At 43.1% G+C, this 16807-nt stretch overlaps 1 protein-coding gene across 1 annotated transcript; it reads left to right on the top strand.

The window, feature by feature from the left end:
- The first annotated feature begins 932 nt into the window (after positions 1-932).
- Positions 933-16807, top strand: srpx (sushi-repeat containing protein X-linked). Its single transcript, XM_030080872.1, has 10 exons — positions 933-1014; positions 8362-8418; positions 10540-10728; positions 11738-11914; positions 12904-13030; positions 13210-13331; positions 13912-14091; positions 14638-14771; positions 15855-15976; positions 16065-16807. Exons 1-10 carry the CDS (start codon positions 954-956, stop codon positions 16246-16248), a joined length of 1353 nt encoding a protein of 450 aa, XP_029936732.1. The 5' UTR covers positions 933-953; the 3' UTR covers positions 16249-16807.

The following is a 16807-nucleotide window of genomic DNA, read 5'->3' as shown; positions in this document are numbered from 1 at the left end:
ATAATGGTAGCCTAATGTCAGGCCAAATTAGCCCACTCTTGAAGCTACTAAGTTAACATCATATAATATAATAATATCATGATATAATGATCACACAGGAATAGCAAAAGAGAAGAAAATCCCATCAATTGCACCCCATTACAGGCTCCACTTTAAAGTCCCTACAGGGGACTAGAGGGATATTACAGTGTGTGAGTGAGTGTGTATGTGTTTCAAAGAGATAGATAGATAGATAGATAGATAGATAGATAGATAGATAGATAGATAGATAGAGATCCCAAATTGGGAAATTCTTCTGTTACAGCAGCAGGTTATCAAGACAAAGGAAAAAAATAGGCTACATGAATTATTCATCTTTTGAAAAATAAACACAACAAAAAACTATTGACTTGAGTAGCTCAATACAGTATCAAAGAAAAATTTTGCATCCCCTATGAGAAGTTAAAAATAAAAAATATTATTAAAAAAAGAGCATTTTTTTTTTTTTTTTTTTTTTACCATCTCTTAGACTGAGTTAAATCTTAATGCAAGAAAATGAATAGCATAGGCTATGAATAGCATGGCTGTAATTATGTGAGGATAAGAGCTTTTATAGAGGGGAAATTGAAAATAATGTATTTATAAATGTGGGCAATAATTGATTTTTTTATATACAGCGGTGGTTCTTTGCCTTATAATAACCGACTGAAAGCCTCGGTTTAACCCTCTTTTCTTCTATTGCCACCAGAAAACTGAGCATATGAAAATTATATGACAAATATCCCGATGTAAGTGAAACGGTGTGACCGTCCGTCTTTGCTATCTGCCGTGCCCCCGTGCCGGCCGGGCCTCACTCTATTAGGAAAATCCTCCCTTGTTTCTGGAGCAAGAGGCGGGCCTTTGGAAAGCAGGAATGCGCTGGAAGTTTTCCTGCAGGCTCCCTTCATCTGTTGAAGAGCGTCCCGCGTCTCAATATGGACATGTGGCCACTGGTGCTCCTGCTTGTCCAGCTCTGCCTCTGCTCAGGGTATGAAGGTAGGACTGGCACAGGCCCATATTCACCTCTTTGATTTTTTTTTAAACCCTGCATGGGCCAGGATGATGAAATAACCGAATAACCTATTTTTTATCTGTTTGGACAAAATTCACATATCACTGCTTTTTTTAGAGACTGGGGTTAGTTGAGCCGCTTTGGTCGTGCCATAGGTCGAGATCTTTTTCTTTTGCATGCATTTAAGGGTTTTCTTATCTCCAGCGCTTTGGTTTTGGTGCACCGCATTTGTGTTTACGTGGAGGGGGTGGGAAGCGGGGGGAGTGCAGTGTGCATCTGGGGTGCGTTTTCCTGCACAGAGCTCTCGGTCGGTCAGTGGCATTAATGAAAAGCCTCAGAGCTGCGATCCGGTGCCGCCAGGAAGCTTCAAAGCCCGAGCTGACTTATTTTAGAACAAATGAGAGCACATTTTCACCTCCTCATGTTGGTTTTGGCTGTCCCCCCACAGTTTTTTAATGCTTTGCTCAGTTTGCTGAGAGTGGAGTTCTCATCAGCTGTGAGAGCTGAAAAATAGCACAGGAACGGGAGTGAGTGGGCTTCACATCTGCATGAATGTTGCTCAGGTTGAAACTATTTACAGTACTTGGCTGATGAGTTTCTGTGTCTCGGTGTTAAGTAAATACTGAAGGAAATTTCTCTTTTCCTCTTTCTTTCTGTCTCTCTCACTCTCTCTCCCTCCCTTACACACACACACACACACACACACACACACACACACACACACTGTTGAAAACCATCAGCACTACCATTCAGCACAAGAAAACATTCACCGAGGCTTTGGCTTGGCTCAAACAGAGCAGTGACTGTAGCCTGCGGTGAAACACACTCACTGGACAGTAATGAGGAACTGAAATGACTTCAAAGCTCAAGCAGGGCAGGGATAAAGTTGGGATGGAAGAGAGTATATGTGTAGAGTAAGTCTGTGCATGTGTGTGTGTGTGTGTGTGTGTGTATGTCGCAGTGCAAGTTCAATCATATATGCACTCTGTAGCCAGGGGTGAGTGTGTCTCACCGGTGATGTATGATCATACAGGCTGAAACATGAACTTGAGCTGCTGGGCAGATTTACATTGACAGAGTACACACTCGTCAAATTGACACTCAGGACACTGGTGTTGGTGTGTGTGGGCTTGTTTAGCTGTACTTGTGAGGAGCAGCTGTTGAGAAACCAGTGTTCTTGTGAGGACATTTTGGATGTCTCCCGCAGGCTAATTCTGTCTTATTAGTTAAGGTTAAGGTTAAGGTTAAGGTTAGATTTAGGTTTAGATTAAGATCAGGGTTCGAGTGGCGATGGCTAAGATTAGGGAAAGGCTGCACAGAGTGAATGTAAGTCAGTACAATGTCCTCACAAATATAGTAAAACCAACGTGTGTGTGTGTGTGTGTGTGTGCATCTGTGAGGAGTTTATTTTACACAAGTGTGTTTGTGTTTGTTGTGAGGGTCAGTTCGCCCATTACCAGTTGTGTGTACATGCCTTCAGATGGGAGTGTTTGTGCAATAGGTTGAAATCCTTGGGATCTGTGTGTGTGTGTGTGTGTGTGTGTGTGTGTGTGTGAATGCCTGAGATTAACTCTGTGAGGTTTGTAAAAAGGAGCTGTTGTTGAGCTTTTAGGTGCTTCACAGTTGCCTCGCTTCTTAAAAAGACTGAAGTTGAGCTAGTGGTAGAGATGATGTATTGATGCTATATTGATATCGTGATTCTGGATATTGTAAAATCATGTTACGGTATGAGAGCTGACATCTTTTGGTTTTTAAAGGCTGCATTACAACATAGCGATGCAATTTCCCCAACTTATTGCACCCCTACTTGCTTCGTCATCATATCCACTTTACTAATGATTGTTTAGCACACATGTCTTGTGTGTAAATGTCTGATTATAGCACCAGTCGTCATCCTTACAATATTGCCAGAACATCAAGGTTTAAATAAAAGATATTGCTCACATTGCCCAGTCCTTTACTCCTGACATTTTTATGCTTGCCCTGTTTTCTTCTCTCAATGAAACCCATGCTACATCAATTTTACAAAAAGTCTGCTCATATTTTCCATGATGCCTCATGCTGATGTGGGTCTGGAGCAGACAGGTCCTCCTATAACACTGTGATGTAACCCAGGGAAATGCCAGTAAGCAGCATCACCGGAGAGAACCGTTGCTCTAATTGCTCAGTTGTATTGTTTCTCTGCCAGAGAAAGGCAGAGAAGAGCTCGTGAGCAGCACTGTGCGCCTGGGGGTCCGAGGCTGTTGATTAATCACAGAGCAGGGAGGCATGTCTGTATAAAATAGGATAGAAATCATTTGGAAATTGCTCCAAAAAGAATGACGTAACATGCCATGCAATTATAGGACGTTGAACCCAGAAAGAGAGACAGAGAGAGAGAGATAGCTGACGGGCACTTTTTTTGAGCTCAGTGCTGCCTGAGCTGTGATAGAGCCTCCTGTACTGTAGTCCAACATTTATACGTAATAAGCTTCAGTACGGTGGCACTTCATATTACAAGCCTGCAGAGAAAGGCTAATTGGAATATCAGGCTCAGTAACCTGAGGCTTATTAGCTCGCAGAGGTTTGTGGGCTCTTTTCTCTCCATCTTGATATCTCTCTCTCGGAGGAACTCTTTGACATTGGACAGAAGACAGAGAGCGTGACGTTGACTGGAGATCTCAGCTCAGCATGTTGACAGATTTACTGGAGGCGCACGTGGATGAATTACTGCTGATGTGCTTTTTTTCGTGTCCATTTGGAATCGGAACAGGATCTGGCACAGGCATCGCCAATGTAAAAATCGAAAGCATTAAAGGGGAGATAAAAGGGAGTCTTTATACTGTTGGCTTTATTTTTCCACACTCCATGAAAAATGTTATGGTTTCTGCCCAATCATAGCATGTTACAGCCGTCTGGTGTGGCTTGTAAACTGGAAGCTAAAGTGCATCAGTGCAGGAACACACTGTGCATGTTGATTTACTATGCCCACATCAGTAACCACTGACTTGGGATATCCCACTACAGAAATTCCTGTTTGAAAAAGTGCATCTAACTATGCACTAATGATAATATTAATACTAGAGGAGAGAAGGTGTGTTGTAAGTGCAATTTCCCCATTTTCACATGTATCATCTTTATTTTCCTAGAAACCCCAGGTGACGCAGCTATTGAACACTGTGCTCCAGATTTCTGAAGCTCAGTTCACCACAAGATCTTATTAAGATATACCAAAGGGTCCTGCTATAAGAATCCCTGCAAAGAAAGTTAAAATTAGAGCAGGTTTGGGGGTGTGATATATTCAAAATATCTAACTTTAATTCCAAGATGGAGTATAAATAATATATTTTAATAAAAGCTGAATAAAGTTTTGCCAGTGAGACAGTTAAACCCCAAGTGGGCCAAAGAATTACGTTAGCACTTTCAAAGTAAATTTTTCTGTCGCAGGAACTTTATCCTTCCACATAACTTTCTTGAATTTATATCCCACTCTCATAAAGAAGAAAGTTTGAGGAGTCCCTCAGTGGTTCATCATGTAGAGGGTGTCCTGTGTACCACTGAGGCTCCCTGCCCGCGTTCGAGTCCCGCATGCCATCCCCTTTTTCTGCCCCATCTTTCCCATCTCTCTCCACTGCGCCTGTCTGATAAAAAGCAGAAATCGCCAAAAAAAAATCTTAAAGAGAAAAGAAAAGAAGAGGAGTTGACACAAGTTCTTGACTCATAATCCCAAATGGATCTATTGTGAACTTATCTGAACCCTGCAGCACAAATAAACGTGCAAAAGTCAAGTCAGGATAACTTAAGTCTCCTGGCTTGAACTTGACTTAAGGATCTGACAGTGAGGACTCGTTAACCCTTAAGTACCTGATTCTCCCTCAGATTTCCCCTTAGGGCAACTTCAGAGTGAGGCAAAAGCACTTTATTCCCACGTTGTATGCCAAAATGTCACATATGCACAGTATTCTGCATCTGCTGGTTGCAACAGTTCGCTGAGGCTCCGTCACACCTGTACTGAATGAAATATTCAAACCCAAAAACGCCGATGTTTTGCGGCTGCACCATCATATCAAAAAGACAATGTCTCAGTGTCTTGTTCAGCATTTCATACACATTCCTCTGTAATTCAGCAAGACATGTTTGGTATCTTTAGAAACTTTTGGAAGCAGGTTATTTGGTAGCTTGCGGTGACTGCCAGTGTGTGTGTGTGAGAGAGAGAGAGAGAGTGAGAGAGAGATATTGGTGGCTGATGTTTGAGAGATCGACTAATTAGGTGTCAGACAGTGTAGACCTTTGCTGCTGCCTGTGGCTTCCCATAACGCGTTGAGAGACACAGCCTGCCTGCGTTGGTCTCTGGGGAAATATGGTGCTCTATCAGGGCTTGGGAGTGCCCCCTGGCCATGCGGGCGCACCCGGGAAACTGCCAGCAAATGTGCAGTTAAGATGAAATTGAAGGGAAACACTGGAATGTGGAGAAGTGATGGAGTCTGTGAATCTCTGCTGCTCCTGACACAGGGCTGAACAAGCAACAGAAATATTGAAATCACAATATGGCCAAGTTTAGAAACCAAATGGCAGGAGCTGTGATTTTTTTAATTGAAGTAAAATGTGCAACAAAATAGAAGTATAAATGAGTTAAACTCAAGTAATGTGGTGCTACAGATACCCTGGCCTCCAAATTGTATTGTATGTAAGAAAATCATCGTCATCTTCATTTAGTTTTTTGCTGTTAAAATGAAAATTACGACGCAAAAAACAATCAGTCACTCTGAAACGGAGTCCTATTGCAATCACAGTATCTGTCAAAATAATTGCAATATGATTATTTTCTCACCATATCATTGTTTGTTCTACATCTCTGCTGTTCGTGATCACGCTGAGGGTCTGAAATCGGTGCTCTGCTGTCTCAGTAAAGGTGAAACTTCGCAGTTAACGCAGCAGATACAGGGAGTGTTATATTATTACAGCCTGTCTGTGGGGAGAGACTGTGAGGTGGTTACACAGCTGATGAATATGCAGGAGCAACATTCACACACACACACACACACACACATACACTCACACACTCACTCACCTGTAATTACTTTTCCATACCTCTCTCTGCTCCCTCCATTAAGACTGTTTTGAGCACCAGACACTAAAGCTTTTCCCCCTTAGACATCTAAATCTGACTCACTCAGCACGTGGGCTCGCTCAGGAGAAACTCTGCTGTGTGTGAGCCGACTGCTAAAACCTCAGTGTGCATCTACAGTGTGTGTGTGTGTGTGTGTGTGTGTGTGTGTGCAGGTCCACAGGGGTGTTTGTCCCAAGCCAGCAGGAAATAGACTGCAGATTTGATTTCCCGTGTTTTCTGTCGACTTGCGGCTTCTGCTCCAGACAGTTTTAATTTTATCTGACAGAAAAGCCGAGATGAGGAATCAGAAGAGAGGCGACGCGCGCTCCTCTCCAAGCGGCATCAGCGGCGTCACATTTGCTGATAACAAACGCGTGGCTGATGTATGAAGCTGTTTGAAGGGTGAAACACTTCTCCCTTGTTGTCTGTCGTGGATCCTGAACAGAGGACACATTCACACCGGGGTTCACGACATCCTGGGGCCAAGGCTGAACAACATCCCTCCCCTCCCGCCTTCCCCTTTAACCCCTTCCTCACCCATTTCCTCATTCTACTCTGTTTTATCACTTCCTGACCTGCAGTACTGTACCCCCCACCCCACAACACACACACATCTCTCCCTCCTCCCTAAAATAGTCCTCCTGGCTCATCACAATTCGCCTCATGTTTTATCTTTCATTAGAATCGCTCCGCTGCAGAGATTTTGGCCACCGCGAAGAAACGTTTCAACTCAATCCTCCTTCAAATCTCTCGGAGAAGCTGCCTTTTTGAAGTTTAAATATCACTGATGTTGGGATTGATGTGATATTTTGCAGTTAAACTTGTTGCTTGTAGGGATGGCGGAAATGGAAAAATTTCTTGGTCGACCACCGGGCCTCATTATTCATAAGCCAGTTTTATAACTTTATTAACAGTGTATTATATGTATTTCCTTTTCTTTCTGTTTATTATGTGTATTTCCTGTCATTATAATGAATGAGGTATATCCTATTTGTTGTTGATGTATTTTAAAGTGTATCTCGGCGGCATTGTAAAAGAGGGAAACCTCAACTGTCTTCCGAGAATAAATAAGGGTTTCAATCAAATTAATCGGTTTATTTCGGTTAACCGAGAATATTATTTGACCATCTGTTAAGTTTACAGACAGTCAAAAATGCGACTGTGTCCGTTCTGTACCACGGATGTCCCCTCAGCAGGCCCAAAACCAGTTCAGACATAAGATAATATGGAACACCATTCATCCCGAAGTCAAATATTGTACATAGCCTACATGATATCCTACAAATATTATGTAATTTACGCATGTTGCTTACTGTGGTGTAGAAGAAATCTCTCTCTCCTTGTGAAAAATATTGTCTCCAGATTCCTCGATGAGTCTGCTTGGTGGTTTTATGACTCTCGCAGACTTGCATGACAAACTTTGTTCAAAACTATACGCGATCACCATAAGCTTGGCTCATTTCTCCGGTCTGTCTCTATCGAGCTGAGCTCTGTGCATGATGATGTAATCCAAACCCGGCAGAGCGTCCCGTCATGTTTACCGTATTAACCTGTATGTGGGTTCATGAGCAACTTCTTAGCTTGCAGGAACAGTTGGAATTTTTTCGATAGAGCAAACTTTACGGAAGTTACGGTATTTACGATATGACACGCGCATTTGTGTCGGCAACACATTCGGTTTTAAAATTAACCGACAAGATTATTCAGTTAAAGTTCAGACGGTCAACAACCGGTCCAGCGGCCACCGGTTAGCATCCCTGCGTTTTTTTTTTTTTTTTTTTTTTTTTTTGCCTTTTTCTCCAAAGGTCAAACAAATTGATATGGATTGTGTGCTACAGTAAGTATGGCCCTTTCACTCTGCACCAGCCCCAAATGAACATAAAGTTTACAGTTTTACTCCTGTATGCAAATGATGGGTACTACAGGACCACTGGGTTGAAAAAAGTGAATCTTTGTGTTAAATAGATTCTTTTTTTTTTTTTTTTTTTCAAACCAGATGGAAAGAAAGAATCTCTTTCATTCACCCAAGAGATCTTTTAGAGATCATCCCATGTGGTTTATTTTGGATGAAAATGTTTAGCAATATGTTCAAGCCTGTTCTTGTTTTCTGCTGTTTTGCCACAAAAGCCTGCAGGACAGACCAAGACAATGCTTTTCAAACATTGCTAAACATCCTGAGTGCAGCTCTTTTTCTTGCTTTTAGCTTCTTAGTTGCCTTTTTCTCCTTTTCTCTGTTTCCCAGGCTCAGGACAGTACGCCTATGGAGACGATGAAGACTGGTATTCACGTAGATACAAAGGTGACTGCATGTGAAGCTCTCAGTTAAGCCTTTGAAACCTCAGTGGGTTCATTTGATTTCTTTCAAAAAATGTGGGAAAAAGCAACGAGCACCGTTACAAGAAATCATCCGAAAATTAACAAGAAATTAGTTAGTTAAGTTAGTTAAAAAATGACAAGATGAATTTTATCCTAGGAGCTTAATTTTAAATATTCAAGTACAATAATTATAAATATAGCTTTCTGGGCATATTTTTCAGGTAGTTTTTATAAAGGTAATTTCCAGGTCATTTTCTTGTAAAAGCTAATTTTCTGGTCATTTCCTGGTAAGTTGCTCATTGCCTTTTTTCCTCCATGTTTTAGAAAGAAATCCAATTTGCTCAGGTTTCAAGGGGTTAATGCCCCCCTAAACACACACACACACACACACACACACACACACACACACACATATAAACACACAAGTATAACACACACAAATACACATACACACATTTATCAGGTCGTTAATGCACTGGGACTGGACTTTGGCAAGCCAAGAGATTTTCATTACAGGGACAGCCTGTATTTTATTATTATTGGCCTATTATTATTATCATTATTTATACTTTTTTATCAGATCAGGTTGACCTGACTCGGCTCTTCCAGGGTTTACTAAGTTCCTTTCGTCACAAGGTGGCGTAATGCGGTGCCGCTGCCAGTTTTTTTTTTTTTTTTTTTTTTTTTTTTATTATCTGACTCAGTTGCATCAAAGCAGCTTCCAGATTCAATTCAGGGTCAGTTAGACACGGAACATTATTCTGCGGGCCAAACCAAACTCTCTCCTTGTGTAAAAGCTCAAAACTAGTATTATTTTCTCTTACTCAGCGGTTGAGGAGACTTTGCCAACACACACAAACACACACACACGCACACACACACAGAAGAAAAGAGAGAGAGCGAGAGACAGGGAGAAAGTGAGGGAGGGAGCCCCGCTCTGTTATGAATACTCATCACCATTCCAACTTGGAGGTAAGCCTAAGCTGGCGTGTGCTCTGCTCTGCATGTGTGTGTCCATGTGTGTGTGTGTGTGTGTGTGTGTGCAGGTCCACAGGGGTGTTTGTCCCATGCCAGCAGGAAATAGGCTGCAGATTTGATTTCCCCACAGTGGAATACGAACCTTGTGGCCCCTCAAACTTGGCATCAAACGAGGAATTTTACGCAAGCGTTGTAGAGATGGGCAGAGGTATCCAACATGGGAGAGCTGCAGGCAAACTCGGTGTTTTGATGGATGTGTATCCCTCATGGTTGGGACTATATTGTCTTATAAAAACACTGATATGTCTTAATCTGATTCGGGGCTCTCTGTGCCGCTGAATCTGGAGAGATGAACAGACAAAAGCGACCAGACATGGAAATAGATCCAGGGATAGCAGCATGAAAAGGAAGCTGATGTATTAAATCAGTAGAGTGATAAGTGGCAGTATAGAGCCGCACTCTCTCCACACACACACGCGCGCACACTTACTCGCTCTCTATCACGCTCTCCATCACGCACAGACACGTACACACACTCACAAACTTGAGTGCTCTCTGCACATTATTATCTGTCCTCTCCTCAAGCAAGACTAATCTTTTTTTAGCCCGAGAGACACTGTGGAACACGGCAAGTAGCAGATAAAGCTAATGACAAATCCATCCTGTCTGTCTGTACACAGATGATGGGTGGGTTTTCATATTTTCAGTCTCTCACAGAATATCCTCCCAGACATTTGTGATCTTCAGGTAAGTATTTTTTGACTCAAAGACCGTCTGACATGCTGCTAGAGCCAGAGCCTTTTGTTGAATACTGATGCTAACAGCATTTCTTCTCTCCCTCTTTTGTGTTTGTGTACTGGAGCCCCAAGAGACGTATCACGAAAAAGATAATGGCATTACCCTTAACCCTTTGAAACCTGGGCAGATTCATTTGATTTGCTTCAAAAACAGGCAACAGGAAACAACTTAACAAGAAATGACCCAAATCACATTTCTCTCTCTTGCCTTTCAAAACCATTTAAGCAAAGAAAATGTGATGTTGGTGCAGGTTTCAAGTCCAAACGTGGGACTTGTCAGGTGTTAGCAGCTTGGAAGATGCAGTTGTGGTTCCTCTCTCTGTGTTTAGGGACCCCGTGGTGCGCGCCCATCAAGCTGAAGCACGGCGACGTGAGCTGCCGCACCCCCAGAGGCGAGCACTACAAGAACGTGATGGGGGCGCGGTGTAAGATCCGCTGCAAGAGGGGCTACGAGGCCGAGAGCTCGGAGGTGGTGTGCATGGCCAGCAAACACTGGTCTGCTAACTACGCCTGCCGAGGTGAGAGCCAACACACACCTGAACGAGCACGCACACACACAAAACCCAGTATTATACTAGCACTATTATTCTCCTAGTTACACTACTGCTAGTACTATTACTACTTGCATATTTAATACACAATGTGCTTGACATAAAAGAGCATAAAGTTCATTCAACAGGGAATAAAACAAACTTTTACTACAGACTAAACTACTAATATCACTTTTTCTACTACTATTTCAACCAGTATTAGTGCTTCTGCTACAGCTACTACTTCAGCTAATAAAAATGACAATAATAAAAAAGGTTTCTCAGTTCAGTTCAATTCAGTTTTTTATTTCAACTCGGGGGACACGTCGAGGACAGAGTGTTCTCTTTGTGCCGAGAAATGCAAACACACTTTTTACAGATAAAACCATCAGCAACAACAATATAATATGCTGCTAAAAAAAAGATCAAATAAAGATAAAAGGTAGAATAATAAATACAAATAACAATAATAAATACAGAATGGATGATGTGAGCACTCCTCTATAAACACATTCTCTCTCAACAGACACAAGTTGTTGTTTTTTTCTAAACTTTTTGTGTAATTTGTCCCGTTTATCTGGGACAAAGACACTGAGCGCTGACCTCCTGGGATTTATGTATTTGGACACCAGTCACAACAGAGCTTTCTATAGCTCAGTGGTTTTCAGACTGGGATCCTTGAGTGGCTCCTAGGGGACCTTCAGCAAAATGAGGAATAATTTGATTTCACTGATTTCACTCTAGTTTAATTTACCAGAAATTGTTATGATACAAAAATGTGTTCAAGTATGACATCGAGGCAAAATATCCTACAGTATGTGTGTCTGGAACATAAAAAAAAGTTTGAAAATCCCTGTTACAGGCAACTAGTTCATGTAAATCAAATAGACATTAAACATGTGTATATCAGATGAACATATACATCAGTCTAACCTTGCTAAAAACACACATCTGACGTTTTTTAAGTGTAAGTGAGTGTGTTCTGTGTGTGTGACAGAGATCCGCTGTCCGAAGCTGAACATGCCTCCTAACGGGGGCTACAAGTGCTCCGACGGCTCCTACTTCAACTCTCGCTGCGAGTTCTTCTGCTCTCCTGGATACACCCTGAAGGGCCCGAAGACCGCCGTCTGCCAGCACAACAGGGCCTGGAGCGCTGGAGACGGCACCTGCGTTGGTAAGGCTGTGTGTGTGTGTGTGTGTGTGTGTGTGTTTCTGGATGTGTGTGTTTCATGTTGCTCGACATGCGCAGGATAGGAAACGTTTCAAATCCTGCTCGGAGCCTGCAGCCTACTCTTCCAACCGCAGGAATATTAGCAATCATAACTCAGAATGCTTTTCCTCTGAATCCTTTTGACTGCATGAGATAATGTCCAGGCTGCACAACCTGCTGTGTAATAAATTGATTTAATTAAGAATTTTAAATAAGGTCTTTAAATAGGTTTAGTGTCCTCATGACTGCAGCGCTGGTTAAAGCTTGAGGCACCAAGCCAGCTTCAGAGACACTGGATGAGAGCCTGCCATGAAGATAATCCCCCTTACAAGACTATATAATTAACTTGGGAAATGTACAAGATCTATAGCACACACACACACACACACGCACACACACACATGCATGCACGCACACGCACACGCAGGCAAACATACACTGCATTTTGTTTCTCGTCACTAAGAACTCATAAGTGCTCTCGGCCTATTTTCAGCTGTAGTTTTCTATTTATTGAAAATTGGATTCTGAGCATGAAACTGACACTGTTTTGCAGGGAAAGCGGAGATATAATAACTGCACTTATGTAATCATGTATGTGGCTGAATAGTCTTTGCGGCCTTGATGAAGGTGGATAATGATAGGGTTTGTGTGTGCTTGTGCAGACTCATTCGGATCTCGCTCCGCCGCAGCCGCCGTGTCCCTACTACAGTGCAGTGTTTTGTCTGTGAAATGATACTGACTCCTCTAACTTTCTGGGACGAGAGGTCTCAACGTTATTTAGGCCATTTCGGGTCACAGATTTTGTTTTTTTTGCCTTAAAAGTTTGTTCTGACTCTGCTATATTTGATTTGTTTTTGACCGAGCTCGGCCAGGCCACCGCACGACCTTATTTTCAACTTTTCACATCGTTATCCCCGCTCCCTCTCTCTCTTTCTGTCTCTCTGTCTCTGTAGATGTGGACGCTCCAGTGATCAAGTGTCCTAATCTGAAGGATAAGTGGGCAGAGCCGGGGAAGCTGACCGCCAGGGTGACTTGGGACACCCCAGAGGGCGTCGACACCGCAGACGGCATCCTTACAGAGTCAGTCTGACCTTTCACCTCTCACCCCTCGGCTTGCGACCCCCCCTCTCTCTACCAGACCTGTCCCCTCATTTTGCTTCAGCACACTGTGTCTGCTTTTATCCTGTGATCTGCACAAGCTGTCATTGTGCTCTGAGCATGGAGATCAGAGTGTGACACTGATCTCCTGTCTTTTGCAGTGTCATCCTAAAGGGCAAGCCATCAAAATCGGACTTCCCAGAGGGGCTCCATAAGATGTCGTACACTGTGTTTGACCGCGCGGGGAACAAAGGATCTTGCCGTTTCTCTGTCAGAGTGCGAGGTGAGGCTCCAAAAGTGGGAGAGGGACTCCTTTTGATGTACCTGACAACCCGTGTGCAGCTTTTGTTCTTGGCTTTTCATAATAACACAGTGTGATTCTGCATTGATCAGTTTTTTGTTTTTGCACGGATGAGGAAGCTGCTGAACTGCACCACCAGAGCTGCGAGGGTTTCAGTGTTTTGCTTAAAGACAAATGGCTTTCTGAGAGCTTCTTGCTTTCCTAATTTGTGGCATGTCCTGTTGAAATTGGATTTTTTTTGGCAGAGCTTAACAGGGAGAGACATCTCTCAAAAGTGTAAACCGAAGGGAGTTAGGGGGAGAGAGGACATTTTATTTGATGAGATGGGTGTCTCCATATCCACCAAGTTTGTCATTGTAATTACATTTTTTCCAGTGGGAGGAAGTAAAGGGATAGTCATACAAAAAAATAATATTTTCAACAGGGCAGATGCTCACTAGTATTAGAGTGTGAACCTGATTCCTCATATTAAAGGACATTCTTCTCACTCACGTCCCCACCATGCTGCCCCTCATGACCCCTGACTTGTGTGTCCTGTGTGTTTTGCCCTTGCTGTGTGCAGTGCGCCGCTGCGGCCCCCTGTTCCCTCCAGACAACGGCTACATGAAGTGCGACAGCGACGCCGACAACTACGGCGCCACCTGCGAGTTCAAATGCACCGGCGGCTTCGAGCTCCAGGGCAGCGCAGCCAGGGTGTGCCAGTACGGACTCACCTGGTCTGGCACTGACACAAGCTGTGCTCGTACGTAGGCCTACATCTCCACAGACACACACACACACACAGATACACATTCACCCTCAGGAAACCTTTGGTTACCTGTGTTAAACTGGTTCCATGTGAGCGATTTGGCAAAGGTGAAAATGGGCATGTCTGCTGTCATAGTGCGCTATCCATTGATTAGCAACATCCAGCTGATCAATACCGGACGGCCCTCCATCGACCCTCTCCATCTGCGAGACGTGAATGAGTGGATTGCTGTCTGGTGGGAGAGACTTGTGTTTTGCAGCTCTTATCTTATACAACACAACCTGGAGCTCTTACCGGAGTAACAGCTCAATATGGCAGGTTTATGTTTGCATTGCATGTGTTTTGTTTGATTTTATCTGCTGAGAATGAAACCGTGCACTGCCATACTGTATATTTTGTTGTATTAACACCTTCCTTTTTCCTTTAAGTAGCTTCAAAGTTAGAAAGAAACATATGTGCGGAATAGTGTAAGAGGTTAAATGTGGGCCATATCTTGTATGCCATATTTTGATTTTTTTATTTTACGCCACATCCTCACAGCCATGAACATTAACGTGGGCGTGCGTACGGCCGCGGCGCTGCTGGACCAGTTCTATGAGAAGCGTCGGCTCCTCATCATCTCCGCCCCGACGGCAGCCAATCACTACTACCGCTTCCAGATGACCAACTTACAGGTGAGACCAGACTTTAAAAGATGGTAGAAGTTGTAGGTGGAGGAGCCGAGAGGGAGGGGGAGGAGAGGAGCGAAGAAACTGATGGAAGTCAATATGCTGCACGACTAAAAGATGAATTTGTCCTTCACTTCATTGCAGTCATTTAGTGTGTCCTCTCCATACTGCTGTGTGTGTGTTTGTGTTGTGGGTTTATCCTGCCCATCTACTTGACTGGAACCAAGACAGAGAGATGGAAAGACAGAAAGAGAGAGGGAGGGGCGCAGCATTTCAGCTCCTGATTAACAGAAAATGTCAGAGCAATGACTAAACGAAGCTGACACCCACTCTGATAAGGCTATTCTGAGCCTGGATGTGTCCCGGCTCATCAGAAGCCATTAAGTCAGAGCTGTCTTTAAAAGGTTTGACCTTTGAAAGTGACTGGGTGATACGCTGAGAGACAAGCCAAACTTAAATTGCACTCAGCAGGTTAATCACCTGAAAGTGGCTGGTCTGGGAATCTGTTTGCTTGTCTGGCTGTCAATTGGTGCTCTCGCTGTCCATTTTAGTGGCTGCTGATGCTGGTTGGCAGCTTTTTTATCCAAAAGGGTTTACACTGTCAAACATCTCCATTTTTGTCTTTAGTTTTTTTTTAGTCATTTAGTCTTATATTCTGTGTTAAAATCTTGTTTCTCTTAAAACAAGTGGAAAACAAATGGGATGAGATAAAGCCAATTTTTTAAAAAAAAATTTCTTGGGAACGAATATCAGTATGATGAAATAAGGCAGACATGAAATAAAGCAAATCAGCCCCCTCTTAGCAAGAAAATGGCATTAGATTTCAAGAAAAGTTTGGAAACAAGTGACATTGTCTCATTATCCCACTTCAATTTTTTAACTTGTTATAAGAAAAATTAGATTTTTAGCCTTGAATATCAGACCAAATTACTTCCTAAGATGAAGATTTTTGCAGTGTATATTCTCTCTAATTTACACTGTTTCATCTACTTTTGCTTGGATAAGAATCAATAACAATTTTATAAAATGACAAACAAGATCAATCTCTCTCTCTCTCCCTCACTCTCTCTCTCTCTCTCTCTCTCCCAGCATGCCCAGTGTGGTTTGGACCTGAGGCATGTGACAGTGATAGAGCTGGTTGGGACCTACCCAGCACAAATCGGTCGTATTCGACACAGGCTTCTGCCCCCAGGGCTGGCAATGCAACTCAGGTACTCCCTCACACACACACACACACACACACACACACTGTGACAAACACATCCATAACATCCAGCTTGCCTGATGTGTATTACCCAGGTTACTCCTCCGGATCCCGCAGAGGTCCTTCAACATGGTGCTGGTAGACAAGCAGGGCATAGACAAGCAGCGCTACACGTTCCCCATCACGTCGGCCGAAATCTTCACCACCATCGACACCTTCCCCATCCGGAAGGACGAGATGGTGCTGCAGCAGGAGGCGGGGCAGACCTGTCAATCATAAAACACCCCCCCGTCTGCGGTGTGCATCCATGTACTGTCACCAGCAATGTGCCAGACCACCGTGATCCTTTCCTGCTCAGTCACAGGAGACAGTACATCAAAACATCCACCTGCCTCAACTCATGTCTCATTCAGTCTTGAATCTATTAGCTGCATCTGCATGTGTGTGTGTTGTGTGTGTGTTGTGTGTGTGTGTTGTGTGTGTGTGTGTGTGTGTGTGTGTGTGTGTGTGAGGACTGAGCTTAAACATGCTGTTTATTTTAAGTTTTGCAGGCAAAAATGAGGCAAAAAAGGTTTATTGAATCCAAAGAGGTCACCACATTACAATCATATTGATTCCTGTGTCTTGTCTATCTGTATGTTATTTTTATTATTATTATTATTATTCTCAAAGCAGAAATGTGTTTCATTATTTTGTACAAAAAAACATTCTTACATTTTTTTATGTATGAAACTGGAAAAGCCTTCACCTCTTTAATATTTATGTCTCACTCTTCCAGTAGTGATGTATTCAGACACTCTTTGTGCGTATGTACGGTGTGTGTCAGTTTGCTGTACGT

This window comes from Myripristis murdjan, chromosome 21 (genome assembly GCF_902150065.1).
Source record: "Myripristis murdjan chromosome 21, fMyrMur1.1, whole genome shotgun sequence".
NCBI lineage: Eukaryota > Metazoa > Chordata > Actinopteri > Holocentriformes > Holocentridae > Myripristis > Myripristis murdjan.
This window is presented reverse-complemented; position numbering and strand designations above follow the sequence as displayed.